Genomic DNA, 19,743 nt, shown 5'->3' with positions numbered 1-19,743 from the left:
TTACATTTATCTCTGAAATGTAGTGGGAAATGAAATGGAAATAATCAAGTTAAGTACCAATACCTCAAAACATTCAGTGCAGTACTTGTGTTCTTAAATGTTCTTAGTTGCTTCTGATTTTACTTGAATTTTCCTCCTTTATCCTCACATGCTGCCGACAGCACACATCTGCAATACTCAAATTATATTTTAGAGGTTGCAAGTAGCATAGACTGAAGCTGTAATAACACACATTTGCCTCCTCACACATTTACATTTACATAACATTTTCCAGTTACATTATAAAACCTTTTCTGCCACATCAGACAGGAGGAGGAGAAAGGAGCAGGGCCACACTGTGCACATCATGCATTCAAATAAGTCACATAAGAGATAGAAAAAAGCAAAAACAACAACTTCATACAAAATCATACAGAAATTAAACAGAAATTCCAGGAAATTCAATATTTATTCCATGTTTAAAGGTCTGAGACAATAACAATATCTGAAGAATAACACCGGAAAATCAATGGCCTTTCCTTCAAAATAAAAGTATAATATTTATAGGGGTGTTTTTATTGCAAAGGCTGATGTGACTGTTATGCAACAGGGATACAAGATATATATTGATGATCTTCATTTAACGAGTAAAGATCACGTGTTTTGTAGCTCGTCTTGTCCTTTTTATACAGGACTTAGGTGTGGACAAATGGCTGTAAATGAGACACAAACATTGACTTTGCAGATAATTATGATAATTTATTTCAAATTCCATATTAGATAGTTTTTCAATTTATACTTACACAGAAGAAAATGTCACGTCTGGCAACGAGGCTTTTAATTTTAAACCCTCAGTCCGGAAGTCTGTGTCATTATTGTGGGTGAATTGACCGCTGAGGTCCTCGCTGTGACCGGACAGACCTGTGAGGGGGGCAGACAGCATCAGCACCACCACCGAGCAGCTCCGAGCCTCCGTCCGGGACCCTGATAATGCATGGGGGCAAGAGAGGACTGGTGGCTCCGCAGAACACTTTCCTGGAAAACATCGTCCGGCGCTCCAGCGGTGAGTTTTACTCTGAAAGGGAAGCAGGAATGAGCTCATTTGTCAATCAAGGTACCACAGTGATGTCAAATTAAACCTGCAGTGATATCAGCAGGTTCTTTTAATGAAAAGCAGCATCAACAACATTTTTTAAATTTCCACTTCTTTTCTTTTTTTCTTTTTTTTACAATAACCTATTATATGATGAATTGTGCAATAAGACTCATGTCCAAATTCCCTGAATTAATAAGATAAAATACGCATAATGGCCTATTGTTTTCCTCACATCTCTATACCATCATTAGCTACAGAGACAATGAGGAGAAAATACTTTCTTATCTGATTTGGGTCCATTTCATGTTTGATTGCTGCTCATTATATGATTTAACCGCTACTCTGTCTAATATGTCTTTATATATCTGATGAGTTCCTCAGGATGAGTGATTATAAGAAACTTAACTTAACTGGTGATTAAAATCTCTTTTTCGAGGGAAACCTGGAGAATTGAATGTGCTCGATGTGATGAATTATTAAATAAATAACAATAACAATACAGCAGATGCTGCAGAGATGCTGGTCAGAGTTGGATGATATTTATTTATTTTACATGAAGCCCCAAAAGTGCTCATGTTGTGCTGCGTGGTGCCTTCACTGGCAACTGAGAGTGAATTTGTCTTTTCTTACTGACAGACAGTAAATAAGAGAACAACCTCACAAAGATTGGCTTGTTTCATTTTCTTTTACAATGTGATTTGTGTTTATGGTATTTTATCTCCTGTAGTGCCATTAAATAATGTGTTTTTTAATAATATTTATGTGGTTAAAACTTGATTTTCTGACTGGCTGTGTGTGGCAGGCTGTTGCAGACTGAGGATGAGTGCGTGTGAGACTGAAGGTTTAAGTACAGATGAAGTGCATGATGTCAGAAAACTGTTGTGTAAAGAACAATAATGCAACACGAACTAACCTCTGAAAAGGCACTGCTCATCACTGGGGTATGTTTAAGGTGAATTTAGTCTGGTATTCAGTGTGGATACATTCATTACAACCCAAAGTCATCCAACACTGAAGCTGAAGGACTCTTATCACCCCAGCCACAAACTGTTCTGCCTGCTGCCGTCTGGCCGTCGGTACCACAGCATCCGAGCCCGCACCAGCAGGCTCAGAGACAGTTTCATCCCCCAGGCCATAAGACTTTTAAACTGCCCATAATCTGCACAACAATTTTGCACTGCCCTATTTTGCACCTCTATTTATCTATTATCTATTTAGCTGTACATTTTATTTTATTTCATTATTATTTTTTTAGTTGTATATACCTTATTTATATTACTTACTTGATACTGTTAGCAGTGTTACCGGGAACCAGAGACACAAGAATTTCACTGCCAGTGATTGCTTCATGTAACTGCTGAGCATGTGACACTAAAGTCTTTGAATCTTGAATTGAATATAAACATGCAGATGTTTTAAGTTTGACCGCTTCGATGATGATTTGCCATTTGGAGAAAAAAAAAAACGTCCTCAGTCTTTCCTCTCGAGACTGCAACTCCTCATCAATGTTTCATTAACATTAAGGGAGGAACATCAACATTTTACCAACAACTATTTCTGCCCAGTGACTCGTCGGATTACCACAGTTTACTGCCGCTTTAAATATTCATGATTTCTGCATCTAGTTTCAAAATGTTGGTGGGAGAGTTAATTTATATAGATTTGAATAATTATACTGAATATATGAGGTAGAGATATATGCTGAGGGTTTCTTTAATTCATGACACTGGTTAGCAGGACTTTTACGAGACTGGAAATGAAAAAGAAAACATCAAAATGTCAGATTTAATCAGCTATTTTCTTATTGGGATTTTACGACATTGATGACAAAGTGCAGCAGTCTGCAGGTGTGCTGTCAGTTGTGACTAGTTTTGTTTTTGACTGCCGTATGTTTCTGTTTTGTTGCAGAAACCAGTTTCCTGTTGGGAAATGCACAGATCGTGGAGTGGCCGGTCGTTTACAGCAATGATGGATTCTGCAAGTTGTCTGGATACCACAGAGCTGAAGTCATGCACAGGAGTAGCACGTGCAAGTAAGATCCTTTCTGTGGTCATTGATCAACAGTTTAAAAAAACTAATTGAGCCAGATTTTGCCTAATCTTGTCCAGATCTGTCCAGATAATAATTAGCACCCTGAAATCTGATCTGATCTTTATGCTGGTAAAACCAGACGTTGTTATCTGTAGAAAATATGACCACCGATTTGAAGCAACTACAATACAGATGAAGAATGTAGAAAAAGCAGCCGGTCATGTCCTTTCTTCAGTCTTTTCTTTCCCCACAACCAGCTAACAATAACATTCCCCTTTGTTTTCTTTCTCCCTTGTTTTGCAGTTTCATGTATGGTGACCTGACTGATAAGAAGACCATAGACAAAATCAGACGGACCTTTGACAGCTATGAGTCCAATTTCTATGAGGTGCTGCTCTATACAAAGAATAGTGAGTATCACTATTTAGTCCTATGTTTTTTTTTCTAAAATCATAAAATGCTGGATTAAAAAGTGAGTTTGTATTTTTTACAGTAACATTTACTCTAACTTTAATTGTTTCCCACAGGAACACCGATATGGCTTTACATGCAGGTCGCTCCGATCAGAAATGAAAATGACAAAGTGGTGCTCTTCCTCTGTACCTTCAGAGACATTACACTTTTCAAACAGCCGATTGAAGATGAAGCAACTAGAGGTGAGATGGTTCATGTTTTTGTATCTGGACCAAATGCTTTCAGCCCACTCAGTATTTCACTGTTGTCGTGATAAACTGTCTCATTTCTTATTCCACGCACTAAAGGGTTAGAAAACGTATTTACATGAGATCCAGATCAAATGATTGTCAAGTGAACGTCTCATTAAGGGGGGTTAGACCATGGAGGCTGCAGTCTCAAGCACACACGAGTGGCTGTGACTTAACAGACGTGTGTTTCCTGATATGTAACATACAACTGTCCAGGTGTTGTGTGTGCGGGTCAGTGAACACTGGTCTCTGTGGGTCTGAGTGGTGCCATGTCCCAGGGGGATCAAGTGTGCCACTAAGACTTACATACGTCAAGCAGAAACAGAGGACACTCACACAGGGATGGGGGATGTATGAAAATACTGACTACACACACAGGGAATGAACTCATTTTGTTTTGTCCTTTGTGCCAAAGTAGGATGGACAAAGTTCGCCAGACTAACACGGGCGCTGACCAACAATCGCAACCTGGTGCAGCAGTTGGCGCCGCTGGGCAAGCCGGAGGTCAGCCACAAGCCCTCCAGACTGGCTGAGGTGGGCAACGTCCAGACAGCACCTTCAAGAGAATAAAGAGGCTGTAAAAGAATTTCACCATTCAGGAAATTAGTACACTTTCCAATTTTGAAAGGAAAAATCCACCCTAAAATTGTTTAGCATGGTTAGAAAATAAAATCTCTGGAGACAGTGAACATTGCATTTCTGAGTCCAATTAAAATCAGGTTTTAGTATTTCATTTTGTTAAGAGACGACTAGTCCTTGATGCACTTAAATGTGATTCTTCACTCATGATGGTGAACGTTCTCTCTCAATGACAGGCTCTCCAGCTGGGATCAGACATCCTCCCTCAGTACAAACAGGAGGCCCCTAAAACACCTCCACACATCATCCTCCACTACTGCGCCTTCAAGACCACCTGGGACTGGGTCATCCTCATCCTCACATTCTACACCGCCATCATGGTGCCCTACAACGTCTCCTTCAAAACAAAGCAAAACAATCTGGCCTGGCTGGTGGTGGACAGCGTGGTAGACGTCGTCTTCCTCATCGACATTGTGCTGAACTTCCACACCACCTTTGTCGGTCCTGCTGGTGAGGTCATTTCAGACGCGAAGCTGATACGAATGAATTACGTGAAGACGTGGTTCGTCATCGACCTGCTGTCCTGTCTGCCCTACGATATCATCAACGCCTTTGAAAACGTAGATGAGGTGAGTGGATTTCAAACATGTTCCTCAAATCCAGGATGATTCTTCTTATGTGGCTTTGTTTTATTGCTAAAATATCTCAGGAAGTGTTACTTATAAATGTCAAAACATTTCTGATCGCCTGTTTCTATGAAGGATGTCATCACATCTGCTTCTCCGGGAAGTCATCTCCGTGAGTCTTCACATTTCCACAGAAATATCACTCGGACAGAAGACTCTGTACTCCCAGTAAGGACGTCCTTGTTTTCTTTTAAAGCTGCTTTAATTAGTATTTCTTATATTAACACTGAATCAAATGACCATATGTAATGTTAGAGGAGTTGCTCGTAGTGAAAAATCCACCAAGAAGTATCACCCGACTCTAAAGTTCCCCTCAGTCTCTGTAGCGATTTAGTATCTTTCAGCTCATTGTTTTGGTTTTACAACTTAACTTTTGGTTCACTCTCACCAGTCGCATACATAAGCAGCTGAACAGGCCGGAGACACTGAAAAACTCACTGTATGCTACCTGACCAGAAGCAAACAGCAGACAAAGTTAGCACCTCGCTGGTGCTAAAGCAGGATATTTCCCTTTAGGAATTGGTGGAGACCAAAACAGAGCTAAAGGGAAAGAAAATCAGTTCATGAAGGTTCAAATTAGCTGCAATTTCTGAGATATGTGACAAAAGCAGATACTGATATGATTCCAGCAACATTCAAATAAGGCAATAACAAAGCAACCCCATTGTAGTGTTTTAACTTGACTGTAGGAGTGGAAAAAAGGCTTCATACAACTAAGTTTATAGAACCAATGTGCTTATTGAATCCAACTTGTGTTTATTGCCATCATCAGTAAACCTGTTGACTATTTTTGAGCCATTGATTAAACATTTGGTTGATAAAATATCAGAACACAGTCTCATGTCTATTTCCCAAAACATAAGTTGACATATTCAAATTGCTTGTTTTGTCCGGCCAACAGACTAAAACCTAAAGATATTCCATTTAATATCACAGAAGACAAAAACATTCACATTTGGAATAAGTGATTTCAGAGATCAATTGATCATCAAAATATATGCTTATCACTTTTCAATCGTTTCACCCCAACAATGCAACAAGTCTGACTCACGTCCTCCTCCTGTAGGGTCTCAGCAGTCTGTTCAGCTCCCTAAAAGTGATCCGCCTGCTGCGGTTGGGCCGAGTGGCCCGGAAGTTGGACCACTACCTGGAGTACGGAGCCGCTGTCCTGGTCCTGCTGGTGTGCGTCTTCGGTCTGGTGGCCCACTGGCTGGCCTGCATCTGGTACAGCATCGGGGACTACGAGGTCATCGATGAGACCACCAACACCATTAAGACAGACAGCTGGCTCTACCAGCTGGCCCTGAGCATTGGGACTCCTTACCGGTACAACGTCAGTGGCACAGGACAGTGGGAAGGTGGACCCAACAAGGACACGCTGTACATCTCCTCCCTCTACTTCACCATGACCAGTCTCACCACCATCGGATTCGGGAACATTGCTCCGGCCACAGACGGCGAGAAGATTTTCTCAGTGGCCATGATGATGGTGGGCTGTAAGTACTCTTTCCAAAATGAAGCACTATGCACCATAAAATCTCAAGACTTATTTCAAACCTTCTAATTCAGTGCAACATTTTAGGAAATCATATCTGTCAAATCTGATATTACACTGTTCTCAGTGTGAGTGCTGGCTAATGGAGCAGTGAATGCAGATGACATTATAAAGTCACACAGGCGTCGGATACAGATACACACAAGCTCTTTCTATCACACATTTAAACAACTAATCTTTCCTGTATTTGTCCAAGCCTTTGACTTATAGCACAAACCCTAAATTCATCATCTGCCCTGTGGGCAGTTTGTCAAGTGAAATTCAAGAGAAGCTCTCCAGAACTGCTTAAATCAAAGTGACCACTGTTTTTCTTCCTCAATGGACGTAAAGTACAACCTTGACAGTTCAAATAAATCTGAGTGGAGGACAAAAGAACAGCAGCTCCACTGTTGTTTCAGTGGCGAGGCAATATGTGCTGAGACGATTCATAAAATTAAAAAAAGTCATGATTGTGCACTCTCTTTTCACTACAAATAGATGTGTGCTTTACCTCCACTGGCATCTGTCACGTACTGTCTAAACAGCGAACCACTCATGCTTGACTGACAGATACCAGTTTGAGCAGCTTGAGCATGTCAACATGTCAGGGATAACAGACACATGACAGAAGAAGCCTCTCTTCGATCTCTCCCTCTACAGCATACGATACTTAGATCCCTTGATGCTATTTTCATTTCATTCATGCGTTCAACCACTCATAATATGCCAGTACAACCTTGCAGGAGTCCAGACAATCTGGAAGCATTTACTGGCATGCTAGGCACGCTAATGTGCTGCACAGGCTGACTGGCTTTGTGACAGCTGCCAGTAAAGCAGCATATGGTGGAGATGTTCAGGAGGATCTGTGCAGATGCGAAGTGAAATTACAGGCTGAGTGAGATCGACACAAGGCTGGTTCTGACGGTTAAGTGTGTGGTGAAGCAGAGGTCAACAATTTTATCTTCACACATAAACACACAGACATGAATGTATGCATAAACATAAACATAACAATGGAGGCAGGTTGATGTTAAAAGTTAAACCAGAAGCATATTTGTGATTAATTCACAAAGAATAGTCAGGTCTTCCACAATTAAATAATGAACTTCTATTTTAAATTTTATTTTTGAGAGATTACTCACGGATAAATAAGTCTTTACACGCGACAGAGCTCAGTGATTCACAGGCTCTCCTGACTCTGGTCGTCTAATTCAGTTTAAGCTGCAGCCTCAGCGTTTGAACCACGGCGGAGAGTTTAGGACTCGGCGTTGCTGATAATAAAAAGTGACATGTTCAGCGCCCATCACATCCTGCTCTATGAGGGTCCGTCTGAAGGTTGGTCATCACTATCAGAAAAGCTTTGTCTTTATTCCAGCACTTTATTGGCTTTAAATCATTTGTTTAAAGTCAAGGAAAACATTTTTTTTGTCATTTTATATTCCTCTGTCACTGCTTAATGCCAAATACGAGGCAAACATGGCTATTTTCATTTGGTAAACTGATAATGTGAGTCCAGGTAAAAGCTACTATCTCAACAACCACAGTACAGTGTGCTTTACAGTCTGGATATTTAATGGTTTTGATTTCAGATCCTGTTAAGTTGCAGTTGTGGATGAGATGCAACAGTAAATTAGGTCAACATCAAGCTTTAACATGAACTCATAAGCATGCTGTACAACACTAGTGGCTCAGCCTACACTGCTCTAATATTCCTTTGATATCATATTTCTAACTTTACATCGAAACTACATGTATTTTAGACAGTGGTGAACATTAAATTCACCCGTTTCATTCACAAAAATGAGTCTGTTCACATTAAAAAGTGTTTTGCGTGAAACGTCAAAGCGAGCTCTTTTAATTACTTTGAACCTCTTTGTAAAAATAGAAAGGTCTATTTTTATGCAAGTGTCTGTATTATTTTCATCAGCCTCTGCAGTTACAGTAATAGCTTCACCTTTAGTGTCACTGCTTCCACTGTCAGCCTTTGCTTACAGTTCTTCCGTCACGACTCGCCTTCACGCTCTAACCTTTGGCCCACTCCTCTAAAACAGCCTGTAAAGTGATGCAACAGAAGCAGTGAGGGAGACACAAAGTGACAGCCACGCTTCAAGGTCTGTACTTCCAAAAGTAAACACCCAGTACTCTGGTGGTGTTTCGATCACGAAGATCACTCAGTCACACTGAAGTGTCGGCCTCAATTACGGCCCATAAATCTCCTGCTACAGATACAGTAATTATGTGAGAGGAAGAGAAGAAAGGGAGAGTTTGCCTGCAGGCTGGAGTGTAGTAAATGGACAATGAGCCATCACGTTAGATATGGATCCTAACCTCTGTGATCCTGCTGTGGCGACTGGAGACGACTCCTTCCTCTTGAGTGGATAAAACCTCACGATAAGAGATGCTGACTGACTCTTTGAGGTCACTGCAGCGCTGCAGAGCACCGCTCTTACTGAGGAAATGTGTGCATGAATTACATTAAAAATCCACCTCTCATTGCGTGCGTGAGTGTGTTTTAGCTGCTGAGAGACTGTGCAGTACTATTCTGGGAAATGTGTGAGCTTTACAGGGTTAAAATTTTGTTAAATATTCATTAATAATTAGGTAATTATAGTATTTGTATTGTGATTTTAGGGCAAAATTGTAATATCTTAGGGCTTTTTTAATAGATTATATACATAATTTAAGAGAGGGGAAAGATAAAAATAAAATATGGTATTTTTAATGGATTATATTGGTTTAAGTGTACATACGCTATTTTAAGGGATAAAAAAAAGACTGATGAAAAAAAATTGGAAGTGTTTTAGCCCTAATTTATTCTTCAAAAGGCCATGGCCTTTGAATGTAAGTGAAAAAGAGATGTTTATATTCAATTTTAGTGATTTTTCCCCTTAATTACCACTTAAACCACACATTTAATTCATTAAAAAAATATCTGTTGTTCAAATCCATCAATTTTTACTTTTATTGTTTCCACGCTTGGTTTTTTCCTGATAACTTTTCACCATAATAGTTTAAGATTTAAGGTAATTTAATAATTTAGGTCATTTTTGAAGTACAAATAAAAGACATGCGTATAATCCATTAAAATACCGTAACATCTTACAATCCTTCAACTTATCCATTATTTCCGTCCACACCTACAAGGGATTCATGTAATGTTTTTTTTTTTCTTTTATCACCATTAAAACAAGCAGATTATCCATTAGAAATATTTAAATATGCAGTAATCCATTAATTTACCCAATAATTAACCACAAATTTGAGGAGAAATTCCTAAATATTTGAGATACAAATCCTGTAAATGTTCTGAGTGATTTACTTAGATAAATCATTCCCTCCCGTCTCATGTTGTTGAATAAATCAGCCCCGCCTTTGACTGCTGCTCTTCCTCCCTTGTTTCAGCACTGCTATATGCTACCATCTTTGGAAACGTCACCACCATCTTCCAGCAGATGTACACCAACACAAACCGCTACCATGAGATGCTCAACAATGTGCGCGACTTCCTCAAGCTTTATCAGGTCCCCAAAGGTCTGAGCGAGAGGGTCATGGACTTCATCGTGTCCACCTGGGCCATGTCTAAGGGCATCGACACAGATAAGGTACATAATTCTCATGGATCCAAAACAATGCACTGATTGGACAGAGGTTTGCAGTTCTCTGTTATCAGTTACTCTGATGCAGGGCTCTGTCAACGACTGTCAAAAAGAAAGAATGATATGATTTTTTATTTTAACAGTATCATTAAGAAATGTCCTGGGGAGGGATGACAGGTGGACGAGACGACGTGAGCAATAATGAGTCTCAAAGGTCACAGCAGATCATCGAGTTCACTCGATTGAGACACTCAATGAATTCTCTGAAACTTTGCAGGATGATGCCTGGACCTTCAGGTCCAGCAGCTCTGGAAAGTGATGCCACATTTATTATCATAAAGTGTCATAAAGCGAGGGATATTTTAGCTGATATTTTGCTAAAGTAACAGCAGATTGATAGATTAGATTAGATTTAATCACCAGTAATTTACTGGTAGCCTGAAGAGGGCGTGTATGTGTTTTTATAATGTTCCAGCCCATGTTCATTAAAGGCTTGTTGTTTTTAACCATCCACTTGAAACTCAAGTCTTGAGTGACTGAAATTAAGGGAGTATTTTTGGTATATGATTAACTGCTCTGATATCTGTCCCAGGTTCTATCGATTTGTCCCAAAGACATGCGGGCAGACATCTGCGTCCACCTCAACAGGCAGGTGTTCAACGACCACCCAGCGTTCCGCCTGGCCAGCGACGGCTGTCTGCGCTCTCTGGCCGTGGAGTTTCAGACCACACACTGCGCACCTGGAGACCTCATCTTCCACATCGGAGAGAGCCTCGACACCCTCTGCTTTGTCGTCTCCGGTTCACTTGAAGTCATCCAGGACGATGAAGTCATCGCAATACTAGGTAAGCCAATATCATGAAGCAGACCAGGCCGTGTTTTATCTGTGCCTGCTGGCACAGATAAAACTAGAGCAGGTTGTCTCAGTTTGTGATCCCCTGCTGAATGTTTTCCTCAGTTTTTCTCTGACTGAATAAACTCACTTTCATTCCTCTTAGAAGTTTTCTCTTGTGCTTTTTATACTATGCTCCCCTTAAAAGGAACATGTAACTTTTGTATGTCAAAGATTTGAACACTTTCAGCCCTTTATAACGTCCCTTTATAAGTGATAATGTCTGGCTCCTTCCAGGTAAAGGTGACGTGTTTGGAGACGTGTTCTGGAAAGAGACCACACTGGCCCGGGCCTGTGCAAATGTCCGAGCTTTGACTTACTGCGATCTGCACGTCATCAAGAGAGAGGCTCTGATGAGGGTGCTGGAGTTTTACACGGCATTCGCAAACACCTTCTCCCGCAACCTCATCCTCACCTGCAATCTACGAAAACGGGTACAAATTCCTCTTGAACTCTTATTGGAAAACACAGCTGTCGTTCTGTCTTATTTGGTGTTTTAAGCTTAAAACAAGTAAACCAAAATAAGAAAATGTCATCATGCCTTGTCAGGTTGGCAGTAAATGCGTAAAAAGTATAGATTTAGATAGTTCTGCACATGCACACTGTTTCCAACGGTAGCAATGAGAAACCACAGAATAAAAAATAGTCCAAACGAAGACTCTGATGAATATTTGATCATGTTTGATAGAGCTTCTTCAGGCTCTACATATTAATCCCATTAAGGCAATGAGATGTGTAGCTTTCCATTCTTGATAATACGTTGCTCATATATCGCTGTAATGCTATCCCACGGGATCAACGTCACATAAATTCGTAATGTATGTGGTTCATGCTGTGCTCTTTGCTCAGGACGGACTTATGTGAAATACTCCTGAGATGCAGTAGATCCTATGAATTAAAATATGCACTTTTACAAATGAATTAAACAGACACATATTTACGTAATATAAACCCTAAAATAGCAGCCTTAACTAAGCTAACAAACACAGCCACATCACAGCATAATGTTTACAGAAACATGCTAGTTTCTATAACAAGTCAAAAAGTTTATAATGATTTTATGAGATTTTAAGTAACTATAAGCTTTTAATTTCCTCTCTGACCTTTCTAGTGTGTCACAGCTCCATTATAAGTGGTGTTATGTAATTATATGTACTGAGGTCAAACAGCATCAGTGAACCAGCTTGAAATCGAAACAATTTTGAGGCAAATTGTGGCCACATGTTGAAAGATTTATGTCTCGTACTTAAAATGTATTCAATGAAAATAAAGACATCTATTATTCATTTTAGCAGCTTTAGAAGCGGTTCGTGAAAACACCCTCCTGACTGTTGTGTTTTCAGTTTATTTGCACGTGCGTGAATGATGAATGTGCGTCCTCACTGCACATGGACACAAGCTGTAGGTGTCAGCATCCATTTGATCAGCATCTGAAAGCAGTAACAGGATGTCCAGCAACACCTTGAACCTTTTTCTTTTGGGTTCAGCGTGTTTTTGCGTCTTGTGGATCTGATTTGATCAACGTGTTTGTGGGAACAAATTGTTTCGCTCATGGAGGCAGCTCAGCGAAACTGGAGGAAGATTAGACCAAGAAACTTACATGTTGTGGCTTTAAACATAATAATCTAAGTTAGTTAGTTTCAAATGCTGATAAAAAGACCTCTTGTGAACATTCAACATGGGACATTTAATCAGTAATACACTTGTCAAAAGGACTGCAGTATACATGTGAAAATACTGTGAACATTTGGAATAGTTCACAATGATGTCACAGCTTCCTCAGCAACATTGATTAAAAATGTTTGCAAAGAAATAGAAAGTGAGAGGTAATATCAACTTTTCCCTCTCTGGGCCTCCATATTTCTCCATTATTGCTTTATTAACAGTCTCCCCTGTGCATTGCTGCTTTCACCTCTTTAATATTTCAGCATACATAGCAGGTCTACATTATATATGTGCATTTTGTAGACCTTTGCTATTGTAATTTATTAGCAGGCATCACTGTCCTCATGCACAGATTCTCCCTCTTGCAGGTCATCTTCAGAAAGATTGCGGATGTGAAGAGGGAGCAGGAGCGCCAGAGGAACGAGGTGACTCTCTCCATCCCTGAAGACCACCCAGTCCGCAAGCTGTTCCAGAGGTTCAGACAGCAGAGAGACACTCAGACACCAGCAGAGTCCCACGCTTACTTTGATCACAACTGTGTGCAGGTGGAGCCGCTGCACCATCACCACTCCGACTCCAACTCTTACACGCAGTGTCAGTCCGTGTCTTCTCAGCAGCAGGAATACAGCTCCACTGTGCAGAATAATGCACCCTGCACAGGGGGAGGGGGCGCAGGCGGCGGCTGCAGCATGGCCACGCCTCCACAAGCATTTGTCCACACTGAAAAGTCAGAGCAAAGCTGCACTCAGGAGGCTGCGGCAAGGCCTTATGCAGAGAGTAAACTTTGTCTGAGGGTCAGCAGCCCTTTACGGAGCAGTGGCACAGGTGGGGAGGGAGCTGTAGGCGGCGTCACCAGCAGCAAAGTTGGTCGAGGCTGGGCGAAGTTTAGAAGTGCCACATCAGCTGCACCACCGCCTCCTGCTGTCGAGCAAGAAAAGCAGCCACAGAAAGCAGAGGAGTGGCCGAAAGGATCCTCGGAACAGTTAGTAGCCACCAACAAGGCCCAGGATTTGGAGGAAAGTGGAGACATGGGGAGCACAGAGGGCGGCAACAGCGCCGGAGAAGCGGGTGAAGAAACAAGCGCCCTGCACAAAACGGACTCCTGTGACAGCGGTATTACAAAGAGCGATCTACGCATCGACCGAGCCGGAGATTCAAGAAGCTCCTTCGAGAGAAGCCCAATGGAGAAGAGCCCGCTGGAGAGAAACCCATTCGAGCACGGCCTCGGGGTCGACTCCCTCAAACACGCTTTGGTTCAGCCGGTGTCTGAACAAGCGCTCCTTCAAGCGACCCTGCACGAGGCAAAGCTTGAGCTGAAGGGAGACATTCAGAAGCTGAGCGGCCGCCTGTCAGTCCTCGAGTCTCAGGTGGGCGAAATCCTCAGGCTGCTGTCGATAAAAAGAAGACTCTCGCTGCCGCCGACTTCCTCCCCGAAGGCCAGAGTGAAAACTCAAGACTCAGTCGTCGCCGCCAAGCCTGTCACACCCAAAGCAGATGATGGGCCCTTTTGAATTTACTGATCTCAAAACCCTCAGAACTGATTTCTAGAGGCACCAGCTTGCATGTCCTGCTGGTCTCTGGCCTGCCAAAGACATTTCTTGCATTAAACACTTGACTGCATGCAGAAATCCCTTCCATGTTACCTTAGCACTGCAAAAACCCAGGGATTACTCTAATAGTGTTTGACTTATGAGGCACTTTTACTGTCCTGCTTATGCTACATTTGAGATGCCAAAAAAGTACAGGAAGAATTAAAGAACAAACAATTAAAGAATCAGAAATTTACATTTTTATAAGAATTATAAACCACCAACAAGCGCTGAGGTCAAGTCACCTTTTTTTAAACATGGACGCTTTTCTGGATGTTAATTTTACACCTCCCCAGATGTTTTAGCGAGAAAGTTCCCCTGCCACAGCTTTCATAATATTAAAGCAACATTAACGTTTCATATCTTAGAGAAAGAAGCTTGGACCTTAATCACCCTGAACAGACTGGTGCTCAGTAAACATCTCCACATGCACCCTGTGTGTTAAATAAATTCCTCCCTTTGTCTTATTTAGGGGGAGACTCTCAGTTCATCAGTGGCTACCTTTTGAGTTATTAATTGTCAGGTAATTAAATGTGCCTTACAATGATAAAGCCTCATTCAGAGTGGTTTTGATGAGACACAATCAACTCTTCATGGTTTTTGAGCACATGTTTTATATTAGAGGCGTTAACCCTGTTTTCCAAAGCATTGTTTTTCGCAGGATGTTGAATAATATATACACTCAAATAGAATATGAAATGATGGAATAATGATGGATAATGAATGAATCTGTCACTGCACTGTGTTTTCCTGTTTAGAAACTCTTTAAATTGTGTTTGAGCTTCATTCCCATGCATGCAGAATAGGACTAAGAAGGCAATAATGACGGTTTAATGGTAGATTTTTATTATAACTTATTATTATCTCAAATTTCTGGTGGAAGATTTATTTTCCTTAAACAAGATGTGAATATTTCTAATAACAGAAAATGTATTGTATATTCCTACATGTTACTTTGCCTCCTGCTCAGGTATATTTGCTCTAATATTGAGTTTCAGTGTTTATTTTAGTAAAAAAAAAAAAAAAGATTAGCCATGTTTTTAGATCAGATTTTAAGTGACTGCTATGCAAATGATGCTGATGATGATGCAAATATTTTCATAACATAACACATAACGCATGGTTACAGTTTTGGTTCATGACGTTTTCTAATTGTCTGTGTGACTGCGAATCATCTCCGTGTGAACTGTACGGATGTAAGCATGTGACTGCTGGTTGACACAGTGCATCTATTTTATATTAGATATAGAAAATGACCTTGCATGCATCCAGGGAACCTGTCAACAGCGAAATGAATAATGAAAACTGATGTCTGCTTCCCATCTGTTGTTTCCTCTCCTCTGTTATTCAACGCAGCTGTCAGTCTTTGTGGGAATTAGCTGTTTTTTTTAATCGTTCTCATGGTTGTTTGTGCCGATCCAGGCGAGTCGGAGCATCAACAGATGTTCTGAAGCTGCGTCATTATATATATATATATATAAGTTTGACTTCTTTGAGCCTCTAAATCCACCTGAGTTTTCCTCCAGTTACTTTCTTTTTAATTCCTTTGATTCAATAGTTCAATAACAGAAAGCAAAAAAGCAGTTTATTAATGAATCTAAATACTTTTCCATGTCTTTAGAGCAAGTTCAGAAGTCTGCAAAGAATGGCTTGCACTCCACAAACCTGCACTGTCATTAAACTAAAAAAATATTCTACAGTAAATTGGATGTTAAATGAATGCAGCCCTCCACAACACAAGGTGGCGCTAATGTCTGATGTCAGTTTGTGTGCAAGCTGAAACGCGCATGCTCTGTGGAAATTAAAAAAAAAAAAAAAACAGAAATTCAAGGCTGCAGAAGTTTGAACCCGAAATACACAGAGAAGATCTAAGCCAGGTAACTATAATCATGCTTTCTGGAGTTGATTTGCAGCATTTCCCTGCACAGGCATCGGGTCACATTGCGCTTTTCATCCGAAGAATATCTTCTGCGGTTCTCCTTCACCTCTGTTAAAGCCCACATGACTTTAAAACTAAATCTCTGATGTTAATCACTTGATCCTGCAGGTAAAATATGTTCCAGTCTCTGTTTGAAAAAGCCAAAACAGGCTGATGGGGTTTATTTTTCATTAATGTTACCCACATCCTCAGCGCTTGTTTGTCTGCTGGAATATCAGTCAGGATAATAAGGAAAGAGGACTTTACCATGTAGGCTGCAGTTTAACCTGACCAGTAAAACACAGGACGTTTCTCTCAAGTTAGTGTCCCCCACAAACTCTGATGTCTAACTTATTTTGTCATTGTCCTCTTACAGGATCTTAATGGAAAGATTTCACAAGCTTCTGATGCCACAGTGTCTGGCTTTAAAATATGTTATGCTATTTGGTTTCAGTAATTATTATAAAAACAAATAACAATAAGTGGTGTGTAATTTAATTATAGTAGGCCACAAATCTAAATGTATAGATTCAAAACTCATCTTCAAATAATAAAAAAGTTCAGCCAAACACTAAAATATTAATGCTGCTTATAGAGAGCTTGGGCAAAGAGGACAAACAATATAAAGCAGCAATCACCAACAGGGCAAAGAGGACCTGTGTGTCAGATGATTTGTTTTAATTTAAACTTTTTTGGGGGGGAATATAAGCCACTAGATAACAATATCAACTCGCAAAGGTTGATAAGAGTCAACTTGATCTTTCTCTGTCCCTGTATTAACATCTAGTTTGAAGATAGTTTTATGCTGCATTTCCCCAAATTAATGTGTTTCATCAAATTAGGACGCAGCAGATCTGGAGTCAGGCAGCGAAAAGCTACACAAATTGCACAGAGAATGAACGATAGAGGCCCAGCAGCTACCAGGATTTAAAGCTGTTGAACCCAAGTTTACGTAACTTTTCAGGTATTAAAACGTTTCAGGTATTGAAAGTGTCCCCTCTCTTTTAACTCAGCGCTGAGATGGAAATGCAGCTTCCACCTCACGAGGGCGCCGAGCTCTCAGTGGTTGACATGCACACAGGTGGAGAGCCCCTACGCATCATCCTCAGCGGCTACCCGGAGGTCAAAGGTGACAGTGTGCTGTCCAAGCGGCGTTACGTCCGGGAACATCTGGACCATCTCAGGAGGGTGCTGATGTACGAGCCACGGGGACACTACGACATGTACGGAGCCCTGATCGTGGACAGCGAGATGCCCGAGGCCGACCTGGGGGTGCTGTTCATGCACAACGAGGGGTACAGCACCATGTGTGGGCACGCCGTCATCGCACTGGGACGCTTCGCCGTGGACTACAAACTGGTGAAAGAACCCCAGTCGCCAGAGACCCAGGTGAACATACACTGTCCCTGTGGTCTGGTGAAGGCATTTGTCGAGTACTCTGGCGGTAAAACAGGAGCAGTGAGGTTTCTCAGCGTGCCGGCGTTTGCATTCGCTACAGGTAGGACACTCAAAACTGTGTTCAGGTGTTTTTATACTCTGCCGGGCTGACTCAGTGACTTCTCACCAGACGTGACCGTGACAGTGGAAGGCTTTGGTGATGTGATGCTTGACATCAGCTACGGAGGAGCCTTCTACGCCTTTGTAGACGCCCAGAGGTTTGGCCTTGATGTGACCAAGTCCAGGACACGAGATCTGGTAGACGCAGCCACAGCAGTGACCAAAGCTGTCAAATGTCAGGTAACGAGTTCACGATTTAACCTGCGTTAAACGACTACACACAGTTTTCTCATGTGGAACTGCCTTGTGCACATATCTTACCTGACATGTTTTCTCTCCCAGGTGAAGTTGCACCACCCAACCAGTGATGATCTGGCTTTCCTGTATGGCACCATCCTCACAGATGGCAAAGACAATTATTCCTCTGATCCCACCGCCAATATCTGTGTGTTCGCAGAAGCTCAGGTATCTTACCAACACTGGTCCTGAGAAAATGCAGACTTCTCATCATTCTGCAGGAAAAAAGCACAAGTCAGTTAAATCTTATTATGACGAGCCCGTCGAATGAATCAGTGATGTGTCAAGAGTTGGAAAAACACTTGAAAGTCCAGAACAGACGCAGGCCGTGCTGCCTGGTTTCTAAGTATAATCTAAACTGGCTCAAACTGGCTTGACGTGTCCTCAGGTGGACCGGAGCCCCACTGGTTCTGGCGTCACAGCCCGAGTGGCTCTGCAGTATCACAAACGTCTCATCCAGCTGAACCAGACCAGGACGTTCCTGAGTGGAGCCACTGGATCTGAGTTCACAGGGAAAGCTGTCGAGGTACCAGAGTTTTCGTCTTCTGGGGGGGGGGGGTTTACTGGCCTCAGCGCCGCACATGTGCAGATCAGATGTGTGATTAGTAGGTGAAAGGTTTCTAGGCTGACCATCGTGGTCTAAATGTGTCATCAACCAAAGGTCAGGGCCACTGAGATAACTCCCCTCTGTTTGTCCCCTCAGGTGGAATCAGTCGCTGCTGTGTTCAAAAACACTGCAGAAAGACTGTTAACTGACTTTATTTTTTAGATGTTAAAGTCAGTAGAACACTTTCAGCTTTAACTGTCTTAAACCAAAAAACTGGATCATCAAGACTTACATTTTTAGGTGGATTGACATTGAATTACTGACTGTCTTTATAATTGGCTGGTGGAATATTTGTTTGCCATATTACAACATAAAGGTGTTGAATTCATGGCCTCCAATATAAGGATTGTTATATTGCAACAAAATCACAACTGTGTTTCACCTCACGTGAATCAGTTTATCGATCGAGTTAAATTAGTTCAGCTGCGACACACAAACCCTCAGAAACAGACAAAAGTGAAGATAAAGCTGGAGTGGCAAAAAGTTTTTGTCCATTTTTTAAGAAATATGCCTGGGAAGCATTAGTTCACAGAGGTTTGTTCGTTCTCTTTTGTGTTTCTGTCCCAGGAGACCAAGTGTGGAGACTTTAAGGCCGTCGTGGTGGAAGTTGCTGGCAGAGCTTTTTACACCGGAGTTTCTCACTTTGTGCAGGAGCCAGACGACGAGCTGACACGTGGTTTTCTACTGAAGTGAGCCACAATTACTGGTTTTATTTTTAAACATGAAAAAGTGCCTTTGGACCAATAGAAAAACACCAAGTGCTCTATTTTCTGTTTTCTAGATAGTTCATTATGGATTGATTTACCAGAGTAGTAAATTAAAAATATGTTTTGAAATTAATGTTATAAATTTATAAATTATCTGTATTATTGTATATGTCTTTATACGGCATTGCAGCATGTGACTTCAAAGGGCAAAAGGGCAAATTCTCAATAAATAATAAGTTACTGGGATGTTAACAGGTATGACTGTCTTAATGTCATTCATATCTGGCAGCTGATTCTATTGTGAACATTTGCAGATCGTAATATCTGATTTTTGGGGGAGACGTAGATTTGTGTTAAATCTAAAGA

The 19,743-nt window shown here is 41.3% G+C and overlaps 2 protein-coding genes across 2 annotated transcripts; both read left to right on the top strand.

Annotated features, from left to right (window-relative positions):
* Window positions 1-969: 969 nt before the first annotated feature.
* Window positions 970-14,273, top strand: LOC139218033 (voltage-gated delayed rectifier potassium channel KCNH5-like). The gene is made up of 12 exons (XM_070849567.1): window positions 970-1,042; window positions 2,984-3,107; window positions 3,410-3,516; window positions 3,634-3,762; window positions 4,226-4,344; window positions 4,626-5,018; window positions 5,151-5,243; window positions 6,142-6,571; window positions 10,012-10,211; window positions 10,798-11,050; window positions 11,335-11,531; window positions 13,131-14,273. The coding sequence occupies exons 1-12, from the start codon at window positions 970-972 to the stop codon at window positions 14,271-14,273; spliced, it is 3,261 nt and encodes a 1,086-aa protein (XP_070705668.1).
* A 1,899-nt stretch (window positions 14,274-16,172) lies between these two features.
* LOC139218079 (trans-L-3-hydroxyproline dehydratase) lies at window positions 16,173-19,543 on the top strand. Its single transcript, XM_070849615.1, has 6 exons — window positions 16,173-16,228; window positions 17,283-17,767; window positions 17,837-18,006; window positions 18,109-18,231; window positions 18,452-18,589; window positions 19,238-19,543. The coding sequence occupies exons 2-6, from the start codon at window positions 17,290-17,292 to the stop codon at window positions 19,361-19,363; spliced, it is 1,035 nt and encodes a 344-aa protein (XP_070705716.1). The 5' UTR covers window positions 16,173-16,228; window positions 17,283-17,289; the 3' UTR covers window positions 19,364-19,543.
* Window positions 19,544-19,743: the final 200 nt, after the last annotated feature.

Source organism: Pempheris klunzingeri, chromosome 18 (genome assembly GCF_042242105.1).
Source record: "Pempheris klunzingeri isolate RE-2024b chromosome 18, fPemKlu1.hap1, whole genome shotgun sequence".
In the NCBI taxonomy this organism is placed as follows: Eukaryota; Metazoa; Chordata; class Actinopteri; order Acropomatiformes; family Pempheridae; genus Pempheris; species Pempheris klunzingeri.
The sequence above is the reverse complement of the archived record's forward strand: the minus strand, read 5'-3'. Positions and strand labels throughout refer to the sequence as shown.